The sequence below is a fragment of the Pan paniscus genome, chromosome 2, assembly GCF_029289425.2.
Source record: "Pan paniscus chromosome 2, NHGRI_mPanPan1-v2.0_pri, whole genome shotgun sequence".
Classification (NCBI taxonomy): domain Eukaryota; kingdom Metazoa; phylum Chordata; class Mammalia; order Primates; family Hominidae; genus Pan; species Pan paniscus.
In genome coordinates, this window is record NC_085926.1 from 47,557,219 (window position 1) to 47,571,874 (window position 14,656).

General features: G+C 42.2%; 1 protein-coding gene across 2 annotated transcripts in view; it reads right to left on the minus strand.

Annotated features, from left to right (window-relative positions):
- The window catches only part of SMARCC1 (SWI/SNF related, matrix associated, actin dependent regulator of chromatin subfamily c member 1), a 195,208-nt gene that overhangs the window by 13,069 nt on the left and 167,483 nt on the right, over window positions 1-14,656 (minus strand). For both annotated transcript variants that reach the window (XM_008971765.7, XM_034956331.3), the window contains one exon: window positions 11,096-11,357. In XM_008971765.7, coding sequence (XP_008970013.2) covers window positions 11,096-11,357 — 262 coding nt within the window. The remainder of the gene's footprint in view (window positions 1-11,095; window positions 11,358-14,656) is intronic.

Sequence of the window (14,656 nt, forward strand, 5' to 3'; positions counted from 1 at the left end):
ACAGGATTCTTCCCTATATACCCTGGAAGGAGCATGGCTTTGCTGGATATTGGACCTGATTTCCCAGAGAGTAAGAATAAATTTCTCTTGTTTTAAGTTATTCTGACAGGCTGTGCGCAGTGGCTCACACCTATAATCCCAGCACTTTGGGAGGCTGAGGAGGGCGGATCACCTGAGGTCAGGAGTTTGAGACCAGCCTGGCCAACATGGTGAAACCCTGTCTCTACTAATAATACAACAATTAGCCAGGAGTGCACATGCCTGTAATACCAGCTACTTGGGAAGCTGAGGCAAGAGAATCACTTGAACCCGGGAGGTAGAGGTTAGAGTGAGCAGAGATCACACCACTGCACTCCAGCCTGAGCGACAAAAGCAAACTCTGCCTCAAAAAAGTTATTATAGCAGTCTCAGGAAACTATGTAGGAAACATGTGCTATGCCGTAGGCACTATATTTAAGAGTTTTATAAATGTTAACTCATTCAATCCCCATAACAACACTATAAACCAGGCACTATTATCCCTGTGGAAGAAAGGGAAGGACACAAAGATTAAGTAGCTTGCCCAATGTCATAAAGCATGTAAATGAGGGAGCTCAGATCTGATAGAGGTACTCTGATTCTAGAGATGGTGCTTGCAGCCAGTGTGCACCCCTGACAATCAAGGTCTGGGGGAGAGGGGTCCAACAGGTGCTCAGAGACGACGTGATGCAAACCCTGGTGTCACCAAACTGATTGATGCATTATTTGCCCCATGCTCAGCTCCAGACAGAAATTACTTTCTGAACCAGCAATTCAGAATATATGTTCCAGCAGAGAAATCAACTATTCAAGAAACAATCTGGCAAAGAGGAGCATCACTGGCTGATTGACAAACACCCACAAAGTGATGTCTACCTATCATGCACTGGGAAATGCCTGCAGGCTCTTGCTGTTAGGCCCAGTAGTACTATTTCCAAAGCTATCTGCTCAGTGGCAGTGGCCCATTTACCTATTACCCTACATCTTTATGAATACAAGCTGGAATAGGGCAGCTTTAGGGTTTTCCAAGGCTGTTAGCCCAACAGCTAAAAAAAACCTTTCTTTTCATTTATTATAAATTCTAAAGACTTGTGAAAAAGATTCTTTATCCTATTGTCACAAACAAGGTCATAAAGCCACTGGGATACAGGTGTTCTGAGTATGAGAGGACAACGGCTCCTTGGCAGCAAAAATGAAGGTCTAGAGGAAAAGCAATTTACTTCTGCTTATGGCACCCTGCAAAAACAAACATCTCTCAGGAAAGCAAGAGGTACCTAAGAGTGAATAATGTCCCTTTGCCATTCAGAGGTTCCTTCTGTCAGATGCTAAGCAACTCAGCACTGGTGTACCTGGGGCAGTGGGTTTAGAGAAAAGACAGGAAAGGAGGTAAGAATAAGGTTGAGTAAGGGTTGACCGTGCCAGGTGATTTGACAGTTATCTCTCTGAAGCCTCCAGGTTGTTAGGAAGATGATGGTAAGGGCCTAGTTTTGAGATAAGGAAACCAAGCCTCAGAGAAGCTATGTAATTTGGCGCAAAGTCACAATGAACAAGAGACTGAGCTGAGATTCAAATCCAGGTCTCTCTGACCCTGAGGTCCATTCTCTTTTCCTTTACCCCACCTTCCTTTCTAAGGAGTAACTTTCCCCTTAGAAAAGGTAACTTCCAAGGATGAAATGTGAAATGGGGTAGAATTTAAGAAGACTCAGGAGAAGACAAAATCAATTTCGCATAAAGCAACCCTTGTCCTTAAGAAGTCTAAACATCTTTATGGTTTTTGTGGTGTCTGATATAGGTCTCACCACTTTTAAATGAACAACAGTGTCTGCATTTCCATTAATTCTTACTAACATTAAGAGATCTGGCCCACACAAATCTGAAATGCATAGGAACAGGCCTTAGCAAACAAAGTAAAGGATGTATGTCTTTTCCATTAAAAAAAAAAATCAGGTATTTTTTCCCAGCAGACAGGGAGAGGAAGAAAATGAGTGTGTGTGTGTGTGTGAGAGAGAGAGAGAGAGAGAGAGAGAGAGAGAGAGAGAGAGAGACATGGCATCAAAACAGCAGTATCAAAAGCTTAGAATGGTGGGAGTCTGACCTACATACAAGCTTTTTTTCTTTTCTTTTTTCTTTTTTTTTTTTTTTTAACAGCAGGCATCTGAAGCCTGAAAAATTAAAAGCTTTGCTAAAATTAGGTTTAACTAGTAGAAAAATCCCTCATTCTCTCTCAGGTTTATTATATCTTTTACTAAAGCATTACACTCATGACACTTAATGGAATATTAGTAAAGGACCTTAATTTTATACTTTGGGTTGGGAAAGGAGGGTAGGAAAAGAAAGTGAATCTAGGAAAGGGAACCTGTGAATTTCCAGTCTTGAGCACATTTCATCAATCCATTTCTAACTGTCTATAGCACATCCTCTGGCTGAGTCTCCTGGAGAATGGAAATAACAAAATCAGGGCCAAGTGAGGGGAAGCCCAGGCTCCTCAGAGACTGTGCCTTCCCCACAGCAGCTTCCTGGGGATGCCTGTGACAGACTCTCTTTGTTGAAGACTGGGCCCTCACTGTTCTCTTTGTGAGGGTAACCTGCTACTCCGGAAAGTAGCATGGCTACTCCGGAAAGTAGCATGTAAGTAGGACCAAAGGCACCGCAGATAATAAAATCTTGGCTGATGTGATGGGCTACGGCTTTTTTTTTCTTTTTTTTTTTTTTGAGATGGAGTCTCACTCTTGTTGCCCAGGCTGGAGTGGTGCAGTGGTGTGAACTCGGCACTGCAACCTCTGCCTCCTGGGTTCAAGCGATTCTCCTGCCTCAGCCTCCTGAGTAGCTAGGATTACAGTTGCCTGCCACCACACCCGGCTAATTTTTGTACTTTTAGTAGAGGTGGGGTTTTGCCATGTTGCCCAGGCTGGTCTTGAACTCCTGACCTCAGGTGATCCACCCACCTTGGCTTCCCAAAGTGCTAGGATTACAGGCGTGAGCCACCATGCCTGGCCAGGCTATTGCTTTTCTTTTTCGGTGTGGGGTTGAGTCCAGGGGTGGGTTAGAAAGTGGTGATTGGTTGTAATCCTTTCCTGAGCTTTATTTCTCATGAGGTAGGGTTGTGTAAGTAGGTCTGAGGGGCTTAAAAAGCCAACTGTAGCTGGGTGTGGTAGCACATGCCTGTAGTCCCAGCTACTCAGGTGGCTGAGGTGAGAGGATTGCTTGAGCCCAGGAATTCGAGGCTGCAGTGGGCCATGACTGCACCACTGTACTCCAGGCTGGGCGACACAGCAAAACCCTGTCTCAAAAAAAAGTTCCAGTTTTTTTAAAAGACAGGGTCTTGCTCTATCGCCCAGGCTGGAGTGCGGTGGCACAATCTTGGCTAAATGCAGCCTTGACCTCCTGGGATCAAGTGATCCTTCTGCCTCAGCCTCCCAAGTAGTTGGGACCACAGGCACACGCCACCACACCAAGCAAATTTTTTTATTTTTGTAGAGAGAGGGTTTCACCATGTTGCCCAGATTGGTCTCAAACTCCTGAGCTCAAGCAATCTGCCTGCCTTGGCCTCCCAAAGTGCTGGGATTACAGGCGTAAGCCATCATTTCCAGCCCATTCTAGTTTTATCATTAGAATACCATTGTATTATGTCTGAGTTCTCATCAAATCAGACCAATTCTATTCTGATTTTCTAGGCACTTCCAAAAATTCTTACACTATTAATAATGAGGAAACAATGAAAATATTTAAATCAAACATGTTCTTTCCTTCTGCTTTCACACATAGAGTACACACGAAGGCTTCCCCAGTGCAGGCAGCTGACTTAAGATCCATGAGGCAGGAATATTCAAGAGTGCCTCATTTATTACAAATGCCTAGGACGGGCTGGGCCTAGTGGCTCACTCCTATAGTCCCAGCACTTTGGGAGGCCAAGGCGAGAGGATCGCGTGAGCTCAAGAGTTTGAGACCAACCTGGGCAACATAGTGAGACCTTGTCTCTACTAAAATACATCCATGCCTATGGAGAGCAGAGCTTACCACTGTAATTATACACTAGATTTCTGTCATTTCCTTCTAACTTAATGATAGGTAATCTTCCTTTAAACATGTGCTGAAGTTCCTACAGTCCTGACCATCTCAACTTAAAGGAGATCCCGCCGGGTGCAGTGGCTCACACCTGTAATCCCAGCACTTTGGGAGGCTGAGGCGGGTGGATCACCTGAGGTCAGGAGCTCAAGACCAGCCTGGCCAACATGGTGAAACCCTGTCTCTACCAAAAATAAAAAAATTAGCTAGGCATGGTGGCAGGTGCCTGTAATCCCAGCTACTCGGGAGACTGAGGCAGGAGAATTGCTTTAACCTGGGAGGTAGAGGTTGAGGTGAGCCAAGACTACAAAATTGCACTCCAGCCTGAGTGACAAGAGCAAAACTCTGTCTAAAAAAAGAAAAAAAAAAAAAAAGGAGATCCCAAGCAGTCAGAGGTGCCCTCCTGCTTGAGTAAGCAGCACACCTCAGCAAACAGCAGCCACCACCTAGGCCATTCTCCTCTGTGGTTCCCCATGTGCTTTCATATTAACAGATACCATGGCCCAGGGTGTGGTCAAGGGAATACCACACATGTGCTTAAGAATTGGTTTCTATTATGACTATTCACCTTTTGCCATCTGGAATGGCAGTCTTATAGGGAGAATCTTAATGTAGGCATCATTTGATATAATTTTATAGTTTAAATGAAAAGGAATGAAATGCAGTGCTGTGTATTTCATTAAGATCAACAAAACCTAAAGGTGGTCTAAGAACAGTTGGGGCCAACCTTCAGTTTCCATTTGCCAACTGGATACCAGAAACATTCTACTACAGATACTTCCTGTGCCTTTTTGTTTGGTAGGAAGAAACCAAGTTGGGACACTATAAGAGACAGGAACAAAATCTACCAAAAGTTGGAGTTATCAGGTGAGTTAGGAGTAGGACCAAATAATAAGAGCCAAGGAAGAGCAATAGAGGCATGCACGCAGTAGTCTCCAAACAAAAATTATAAGCATTTGATGAATCAAAGGTAGGGGACAGGGCAGAGGGGCTGAAGAACTTACAGAGGTATCGGTACAAACTAAATGGAATATGTACAGGTGCCAGCTTATACCAGCTACATTCATACCTAGAAGTCCGTGTTTAAAAGCCTAGCAGATTCATAATACCAAGCTGCTACTTTAACAGGCTCTACCACTAACTGATGGAGAGTTTTGTAGAGAAGAATTACATGTAACTTATCTGCATACTTATACAGAGGCCAGAGAGATGAAAAATTAACCACTTGGTAATAAATCTGCCTAGTCCCTCCTCTCAGCACTTCCCCAACCTTACTGGCATTCAGAAGCTGATTATTCCCATCATATATCATAAAGTCGAGCCAAATACCAAAGACAGCCAACTGACCCAGATAATCTTCAGCTCCCAATGTAAGCTGTGGCCTGTTAACTTTTCTGGAACTTAGGAATCATGAGTTGGAAGGACCTGCTCATAGTTCTTACCTTACCCTGTGGCAACTCAGAGACTAAAGCCATTCTGGCCCCAAAATGCTACGGACAATCTTACTTGCCCTGGTTTGAAAGTCCTTTTTAGCTGACCTTTAGAATATGGTCTATGAGACCTACGTGCTAGAACCAGCTTTTTCTGAACTGGTAACTTTAAAATAGTGGGTTTAATTTACTGTTGTTCTTTTTTTTTTTTTTTTTTTTTTTGAGATAGGGTCTCTCACTCTGTTGCCCAGGCTGGAGTGCAGTGGCATGACCTCGGCTCACTGCAACTTCTGCCTCCTGGGTTCAAGCGATTCCCGTGCCTCGGCCTCCTGAGTAGCTGGAATTACAGGCGTGTGCCACCATACCCGGCTAATTTTCCTATTTTTAGTAGAGATGGGCTTTTGCCATGTTGGCCAGGCACTGGTCTTGAATTCCTGGCCTCAAGTGGTCCACCTGCCTTGGCTTCCCAAAGTGTTGGGATTACAGGCGTAAGCCACCGCGCCTAGCCTAATGTGCTGTTGCTTTTAATTTTACTCTTTAACAGACTTGATTTTATATTCAAACTCCAAAGCAACCCAACAAAAGGGGTAATTTGGAAAAATTATTATCTTGAATTGCTGGAACTCTCACATACTGCTGGAGTGTAAACAGGCACCACCACTTTGCAAAAAGTTTGGCAGCATCTATTAATCTGAACATATGCATATCCTATGATCCACTCTTAGGTTCATAAATACTCAATTCTACACCTTAGGGATATATACAACAGAAATGTACATATATGTCTTATCAAAAGACGTGCTCATGTATTTCACAACAGCACAAACTATTCATAATAACTAAAATCCAGAAATCAGTCAAATGTCCAACAGAACAGACTAATAAGTAGTACAGCCACAGAACACTGTATAGCAAACAGAAGGAACAAATGTACAACCACAAACAATAATGTGGACACATCTCAGATATACAGTGTTGAGTGGAAGAAGCCAGATGTGGCCGGGCATGGTGGCTCATGCTTGTAATCCTAACACTTTGGGAGGCGGAGGCGGGAGGACTACTTGAGCCCAGGAGTTCAAGACCAGCCTGGGCAATATAGTGAGCCCATGTCTCTACAAAAAAATTTAAAAAGCAGTGGGGTGTCGTGGTGTGCACTTGCGGTCCCAGCTACTCAAGAGGCTGAGGTGGGAGGATGGCCTGAGCCTGGCAGGTTGAGGCTGCAGTGAGCCCTGATAATGTCACTGCACTCTAGCCTGGGTGACAGAGTAAGGCCCTGTCTGTCTCAAACAAAACAAAACAAGGAAAGCAGCCAGACATAATAAATATAATTGTGGTTACATTTAGATAACATTCAACCAGCCCAACTAGTCTACGGCGCTAGAAGTCAGGACAGTTGTTATCCTTGGAAGGGAAGGTGACTCAGTATGATGAGGGCCTCTGTGTGTTGGTTACACATGAATATTCTCTGTTAAAACTCATCAATTCTGCAAGTATAAAGGAAGTAAAAAAAAAAAAAACTCAGCTGAATATTTATGATTGTGCATTATCCAAAATGTACATTTTATTTCAATAAAAAATCATGAGACTATCTTGTCATAGACTAAAAATAAAAAAAAAAACCTCTCATCATGCACTGCACTCAATAATTCTTTCCTTTACAAATTCACTTTAGAAAAGCCTATTTTTGTGAGAAAGTAAAAAGATTAAAATGACCTATTTCTCTTCCAAAGACTATTTTTATGAACTCTAGTTTGCGGAACTGCTTCACTAGAATAGCTGTATCTGAATCTGCTATAAATCCCCTTAGTCTTCCGTCACGGGAGGCAGCACTGTGGCACTGGCCTCACCTTGGAATCAGATGGAGCTCAGTGTGAATCCTGGCTCTACCATGCAGCAAAGCTATGCGGCCTTGCCATGCATCAGTTCTTCAACTGTAAGGTGAGAATGAGAAATAAGTGAAACAATGTGGGTGAGGGGCATGGCATACAAACACCTATTATCACCAAAATCTCATTTAGGGAAGAAAGTAGATGCACCTCTCTGCCCATCTTTTACAAAGTAAACGCAGATGCTAGCACTCCTTAGATGTTCTGTGAGCAGTTAATGTGAATATGATGCTTTAGCACCATCAAGAGCCAAATACCAAGTAGCTACAGTAAACTTCCTCTTAAAAGTTTATCCCAGTATTTCAGAAACTGAATTTTTATTTATTTATTTATTTTTCAGAGACAGGGTCTCACTCTGTTGCCCAGGCTGGAGTGTAACGGTGCAGTGTCACAATCACAGCTCACTTGCAATCTCAAACTCCTGGGCTCAAGTGATCCTCCAGCCTCAGCCTCCTGAGTAGCTAGGACTAGAGGTATGCAGTACCACCACACCTGGCTATTTTTTTTTTTTTTTGGTAGAGACAGCTTCTCTCTATATTGCCCAGGCTGGTCTCAAACTCCTGGGTTCAAGCGATCCTCAAGTCTTGGCCTCGCAAAGTGCTGGGATTAATGGTGTGAGCCACCAAGCCTGGCCTAGGAATTTAATTTTTAAATAACTATTGTTCTTGAAAAATTACTTTGAGATGTGAACTCTTAAGCATTTGTATCTTTTGAAAGCTTAACTCTGGAGAAAATCTGATTCCATACAGAGAATTTAAGATCCACTCAAGTAGACAGAAATAAGACTGAAAAAGAATGCATCTTGTTGTGAGCAGGGTAAACTTCTAAGGCTATCTCCACAAATGTCATTTAGAGTGGCAAGTCTGACGATGGTAGTAATTCTTATGATTGCAAATTAATCCTGTGAGTGTGTGTAAACGAAAGCTTCCCAAAGTAAACTTAGCCCTGTTTTTCGGTAAAGTCAATAAAAACTATTAAAACTACAGCCTAAAATATATTTTGGGTTGTGAATAAGTGTGTTGATAATACCGTGACTTGGACAGAGAATTTGCATCCCATCCCCAAAAGCACAAACTTTGGCTCTAAGCACTTGGTATATTACTGTGGATAAGCAAACTATAAAAATCTTACAAGATGACTTTCACTAGACTAACATAATACACAGCCCACACCCATATATATTGCCCTCTAAGAAGAGAAGGAATGTGGGGTTTGGGGGGTGAACTGGAATTAAAAGTACATCTTAGGTTTTAATGATGCTGGCAGTTAAGCTTGAAGGAACTATGAGTTCAACTTCCAAAGTAGTTAAAATTTAGTAAATAATAGCCAACTCGAAACAGTTCTCACAAGCTACAAATGGGACAATTTTAGCATCAAAAAAAGCCAGGCACAGTGGAACGTGCCTATAATCCAGCTACTTCAGAAGCTGAGGCAGGGGGATTGCTTGAGCCCAGGAATTTGGGTCCAGTCTGGGCAACTCAGTGAGACCCAACCTCTTTTAAGAAGCAACAAGAAACACAAATAGTATCTATGATAGACTGAAACACACAAAATATTAAAAAATTTATAATTTTACAATATTAAAAATATACACAAAAAAACCCTTTGCTGGTCACCTTTGGTTACTGGGGGGCAGCAACTCATTATACAGATAACCAATAGAGGGAAAATATGAAGCATTTATCCAGGCTTTCCTATAAGAACTGATTTTCAGGGTAACTAACTGAGACACAGTCTCGCTCTGTCACCCAGGCTGGAGTGCAATGGCACAATCTTGGCTCACTGCAACCTCCACCTCCTAGGTTCAAGCAATACCCATGCCTCAGCCTCCTGAGTAGATGGGACTGCAGATGTGCACCATTACACCTGGCTAATTTTTGTATTTTCAGTAGACACGGGGTTTTGCCATTTTGGCCAAGCTGGTCTCGAACTCCTGACCTCAGGTGATCCGCCCGCCTCGGCCTCCCAAAGTGCTGGAATTACAGGCATGAACCATTGCGCCCGGCCTAAAATAGCTAATTTAAGAAGCAATTCTGAACGCTCAATTCTAAAACAATTTAGTCGAATGGGGATTTTTATAATGGATGATCCGACTGACAACACCAGAACTATTGATCAATCTTAATTATCACAAAAAGAAAAACTGACATTACAAGAATGCCTGACCTCATAAGTGAATCTTGTCTGGGTGTGGTAGAGCTCATGCCTGTAATCCCAGCACTTTGGAAGGTCGCGGCGGGAGGATTGCTTGAGCCCAGAAGTTCAAGATCAGCCTGGGCTACAAGGCGAAACCCTATCTTTATAAAAACAAAACCAAAAATTAGCCAGGTGTGGTGGCATGCACCTGTAGTCACAGCTACACAGGAGGCTGAGATGGGAGGATTGATTGAGCCTGGGAGGTTGAGGCTGCAGTGAGCCATGATCATGTCACTGCACTCCAGCCTAGACAACAGAGCGAGACAGTGTCTTTAAAAAAAAAAAAAAAAAAGTGTGAATTTGAACCTGAGCAATCCTCTGGTTTATAGGAAATGTGTGTTTGTGTGGGGGGGTTAGAAGGACATATGACATGACACTATGCACCTTTGGTGTACAATCAGGCACAGCCACATTGTGGAAAAACCCTGGTTTCTTCAACACATAAATGGCACAAAAAAGGGAAGGTGAATTATTACATAGATTTTTAAGAGACATGTCAACAAATGTGTGAATCTTAACTGAATACTGATTCAAACAAACTAAGCACTCAAAAGATATTTAACAAATGATATTAGGAATTATGATTACTTTTGTTTGATGGTGATGATAGTTATGTAAAGAATAAGACTCCCGGCCAGGCGCAGTGGCTCACGCCTGTAATCCCAGCACTTTGGGAGGCCGAGGTGGGCGGATCACGAGGTCAGGAGATCGAGACCATCCTGGCGAACACGGTGAAACCCCGTCTCTACTAAAAATACAAAAAAATTAGCCAGGCGTGGTGGTGGGTGCCTGTAGTCCCAGCTACTCGGGAGGCTGAGGCAGGAGAATGGCATGAACCCAGGAGGCGGAGCTTGCAGTGAGCCGAGATCGCGCCACTGCACTCCAGCCTGGGCGACAGAGCGAGACTCCGTCTCAAAAAAAAAAAAAAGACTCCCATTGGTTAGAGATACATTTGAAGTCTATCTCATTTCCCAAAGTGAGGAAGAAAAGATAAAAACAGACTCTAAAATGTTGATAATTTTGAAGCTGTCCAATAGGTACATGGGGGATTATCATACTATTCTCTCTACTTTATCTGTGGTTGAAGATTTCCGTAACAAAAAGTAAAAGTGGCAGAAAGATGATGGTTGTTGAAACCAGGTCATGGGAGTTTGCTGTGTTGTGCGTATTTATCTTTGAAAATGTCTATAATTTTTTTTACAGTATCAATAATCCAAGATAAATTCTGAATGAACTCTGAGATATTACTGTCCAATCAGAGGCCGACCTACTCAACAAAAAGGCATCATACCAAGAGAAAAAGAACATGGAGAGAAAAAGAACATGGAAGGCTTCATGTGGCGATAACCCTAAATCTCACATGCCTACAATTTTCTAGATGACAATGAAAATTTTGAGCAGTCTTCATCAGAAAACACCAACTGTGTGGTTGGCCCCAATGATGCTCTGTGCCTCTGTAGTGACCATAAGCTTTTTCCAAGAGCAGGGCCTTCCTCTTACCTGGCTGGGGTGGATGAGGTGGTGGCATCTGGTGGTGCATCAGAGGGTAGGGAGGGGGCTGTTGATGAGGCATCATGCCAGGGTGCCCTGCTGCTCCAAGTGGGGCCAGGCCAGGTCCTCCTGAGTGCTGGTGTGCCTGTTGAGGGTTCTGGCCATGCTGCTGCTGTTCCATTTGCTGTCGTGCTCGTAATTCAGCATACTTCAGCTGTTCCATGTGGAAGTTTTGGCGTTCAGTAAGCAACTGCTGCCTCTGTTGTTCTAGCTGTAAGCAAAGGAAGTGGAAGAGAAATGACACCAGAAGAGGCTTTCAGGATTGGATAACACAAAGGACAACTACATAATGCCTGAATTCCCTCTATCCCATCACACTGACATCACCACCTCACTTCCTGCACCTTCTACAGTGAGAACAAAGGCATTATTTCCTGAGTAGCATATTTCCATTTGGACATCTGTTACCATGGTCAAAGTCTTCTCCATGTTGAGTCTAAGTCTTTCCTTGCAATCTTCCCGCAGTAGGGCTACTGCTCTTTGGGCTCACTTGGACACATGTAATCCCCTCTATGTTTGGCAGGCCTTTAGATATCTAAAAATACTTTCTATGGCTGTCTGAGTCTTCCCCAGGTAAAACGAGCCTCTCTTGTCCTTGTAATAGTTCCTCAGATGTTAACATTTCAAGTTCACCCAACCTTCCTATGTGCTCTCTTTTGGATGTGATACTCTCATGGTTACTGTCTATTTTAGAACATAACACCAGAGTTAAATTACTCTGCATGAGTTGACGTGGCCTTAGCTGCAAAGATATGCATTTCTCTATGTGGAACTTTGGCAGTGCCACTGCAAATCTTAGCTTTCAAGTACCCAAAATTATACTTGGTGACACATTCACGGAATATTTTAGTTGCCTATAAAAAAATTTGCATGAATCTTAGTTTAACGACTACAAGCATTTCAATATTCAAGATAATCTTTCTGGCACCCAAATGAGAATAAAGAGAAATACAGTATTATATGTTTAGTTCAGAGAATGAAGCCTATCCTAAATTAATTTAATTCAGGGATGATAAAGAAAATCAACCTGAACATGCATGAAAATGAAAATCCAGATCTCTGAAAGTAGTATAAAAATCATAAGCATAAGGAGGGTTAATAAACCCACTTCTTTTCAATAACATCTCCGTCCCATCATTTTGATAGAAAAATCTAAGTCACTGGGAATCATTTTCTAGTGCTGTGTTGTCCAATACAGCAGTTAGAAGCCACACACAGCTACTGAGCACTTGAAGTGTGGCTAACATGAAATGAGATGTGCTGTTGGTGATGCACAGTAAAATTTGAAGACTTAATATGAAAAATTGTTCATATAAATTACATATAGAAACAATGTATATATGTAGGTTTTACATATACTGGATTATGTAAAACATCATTTCACCTGTTTTTAATTTGGCTACTAGAAAATTTTAGTTATATATATGGCTCACATATTTCTGTCCAATAGCACTATTCTGAGGCATTTAATAGGTTAGGGAAGTATAACATTTTTGCTTTTGGGGGCAGCAAGTTCTGTGGATAAACACTACACACTATTATTTGCAAAAACTAGATGGAATAAGCATGAGAATTAGCCTAAAAATCTGGGCCTTTGGCAGAGGGCCGACTGGGGAAAATCCCTGTGAAATTGAGTGAGAAGCATCACTGGTTATAGGAGTAGCAACTGGGGTATTTCCATGGACAGATGGGGTGTGGGAAGACAGGCCATGAACACAGTATGAAGAAAAGATGCATGAGCAGGCTAAGAGGAGAACAAATAAAGAGAGTAAACGGTATAGCTTATGTCCTGGATTTTGGTAACTGGCTTGTAGACTTTCCTTGGGGAGAGGGAGATTTTCTGAAACAAAACATTTTGAGAGAGGTTGAGGGTTACCAGGAACAAGCAAGACAGGGTTCTACCATGGTCCTAATAGTCTAGTGTGGGCTCTTCATTTTCTGGGAAAGGTAATCTGAAGAGGGTAAAGCCTGGCCTGGTTCAGTTTCCTGTGTGCATGATGAGAAGGGAGATGTAAGATGTAAACAGCAAGAGAATCTTCTGGAAGTCCAGTTCTGCAGGAAGACTAATCAGATTAGTAAGTAAGAGGCAAAATGATTGTAAAAGGTGGGGTGGGAAATCTAAATATTCTGGCTACAGATCCTTGGTTTTGCTTTCTTCTAATCATTCTTTCTAGGAATTTAGGACTCTGAATTTGCTTAAGAGGTGGCCAGAAAACATCCTCTTATCTGTTTTTGTTGAGTGACTACTGGTCTGAACAGCTTGGCTGTAGTCCTACCGTTATGTAAGAACTATGGAATTTAGGTCAAGATATGCTTTATAAGGAAGCTGAACTGCTACTGGAGGGAGCAGTGACTCTAAAAGGAAATTCTGGTCTCTGCATTACCTAGCTGAATTTTGGGTTCTGCTTTTAACCAAACTAGCCTTTCTTTGGGGGCTTACCTTAGTATCAAGGTATTAACCTTGGAAAGAAAAAAAGAATCTACTAATAAGAGGATGAGAGGGCCAAGCTGGGAAGAAAAATTTGCCCAATTTTCCTTGCCTACAACATGAGCTAGCCTGTATTATCCTCTTTATTTTCTGAGTTTCATCTGTCATTTTAAAACTTAGAAGGTAATTTAAAAAAAGTAATTAGAAGAATTAGAAAGGATAAGTGATTAAACACATACATAAACCTGAAAGAGAACCCAGTTTAAACCAAAAGTTCCAATGTGGGGCCAAACACGTCCTATGAGTTGAGAGCAATGCCCAAATAACAGGCTACCAGTTGGCTCCATAAGGGCCATCTCTGTTCTGCGGCAGATGCAGCAGAGCTTGCCACCATGTACTGGCCTCGTCATGCAAATAAAATAACTTTTCTTGTTCTAGATACCTTATTTTTATTAAATCAAGTTGAAGACTGCATTCACTTTTGTGGCAATCAGAAAGAATGTTAACTAGGAATTTCTGAGAGAAAATTGCCAGTACTGGTCATATTTTAAATGCACTTAACCAATGACCCAGTGATTAGGCATCTGGAAATCTGTCCTAGAATACTGTATGTATGCATGTGTAAGGATGGTCATCAAGGCATTCTTTTTGATGTTCAGTTACATAAGATAACCTGAATGGGGGAAAAAACAAGTTGCAATAAAAATATTTATAAGATAATCCAAGTATATAAAAATGACTTTGTGATCATGTATAAACACATTTAAAATGTTCTGAAAGATACAAACTATTAACAGTGATCATCCATAGATGATGAAACTGGAAGTAGGAGAACTTTTCTCTTTTTTTTTTTTTTTTGAGACGGAGTCTTGCTCTGTCGCCCAGGCTAGAGTGCAGTGGTCGCCTTCCGGGTTCAAGCAATTCTCCTCCCTCAGCCTCCCAAGTAGCTGGGATTACAGGTGCCCACTACCACGCCCAGCTAATTTTTGTATTTTTAGTAGAGATGGGGTTTCACCATGTTGGCCAGACTGGTCTTGAACTCCTGACCTCAGCTGATCCGCCCGCCTCAGCCTCCTAAAGTG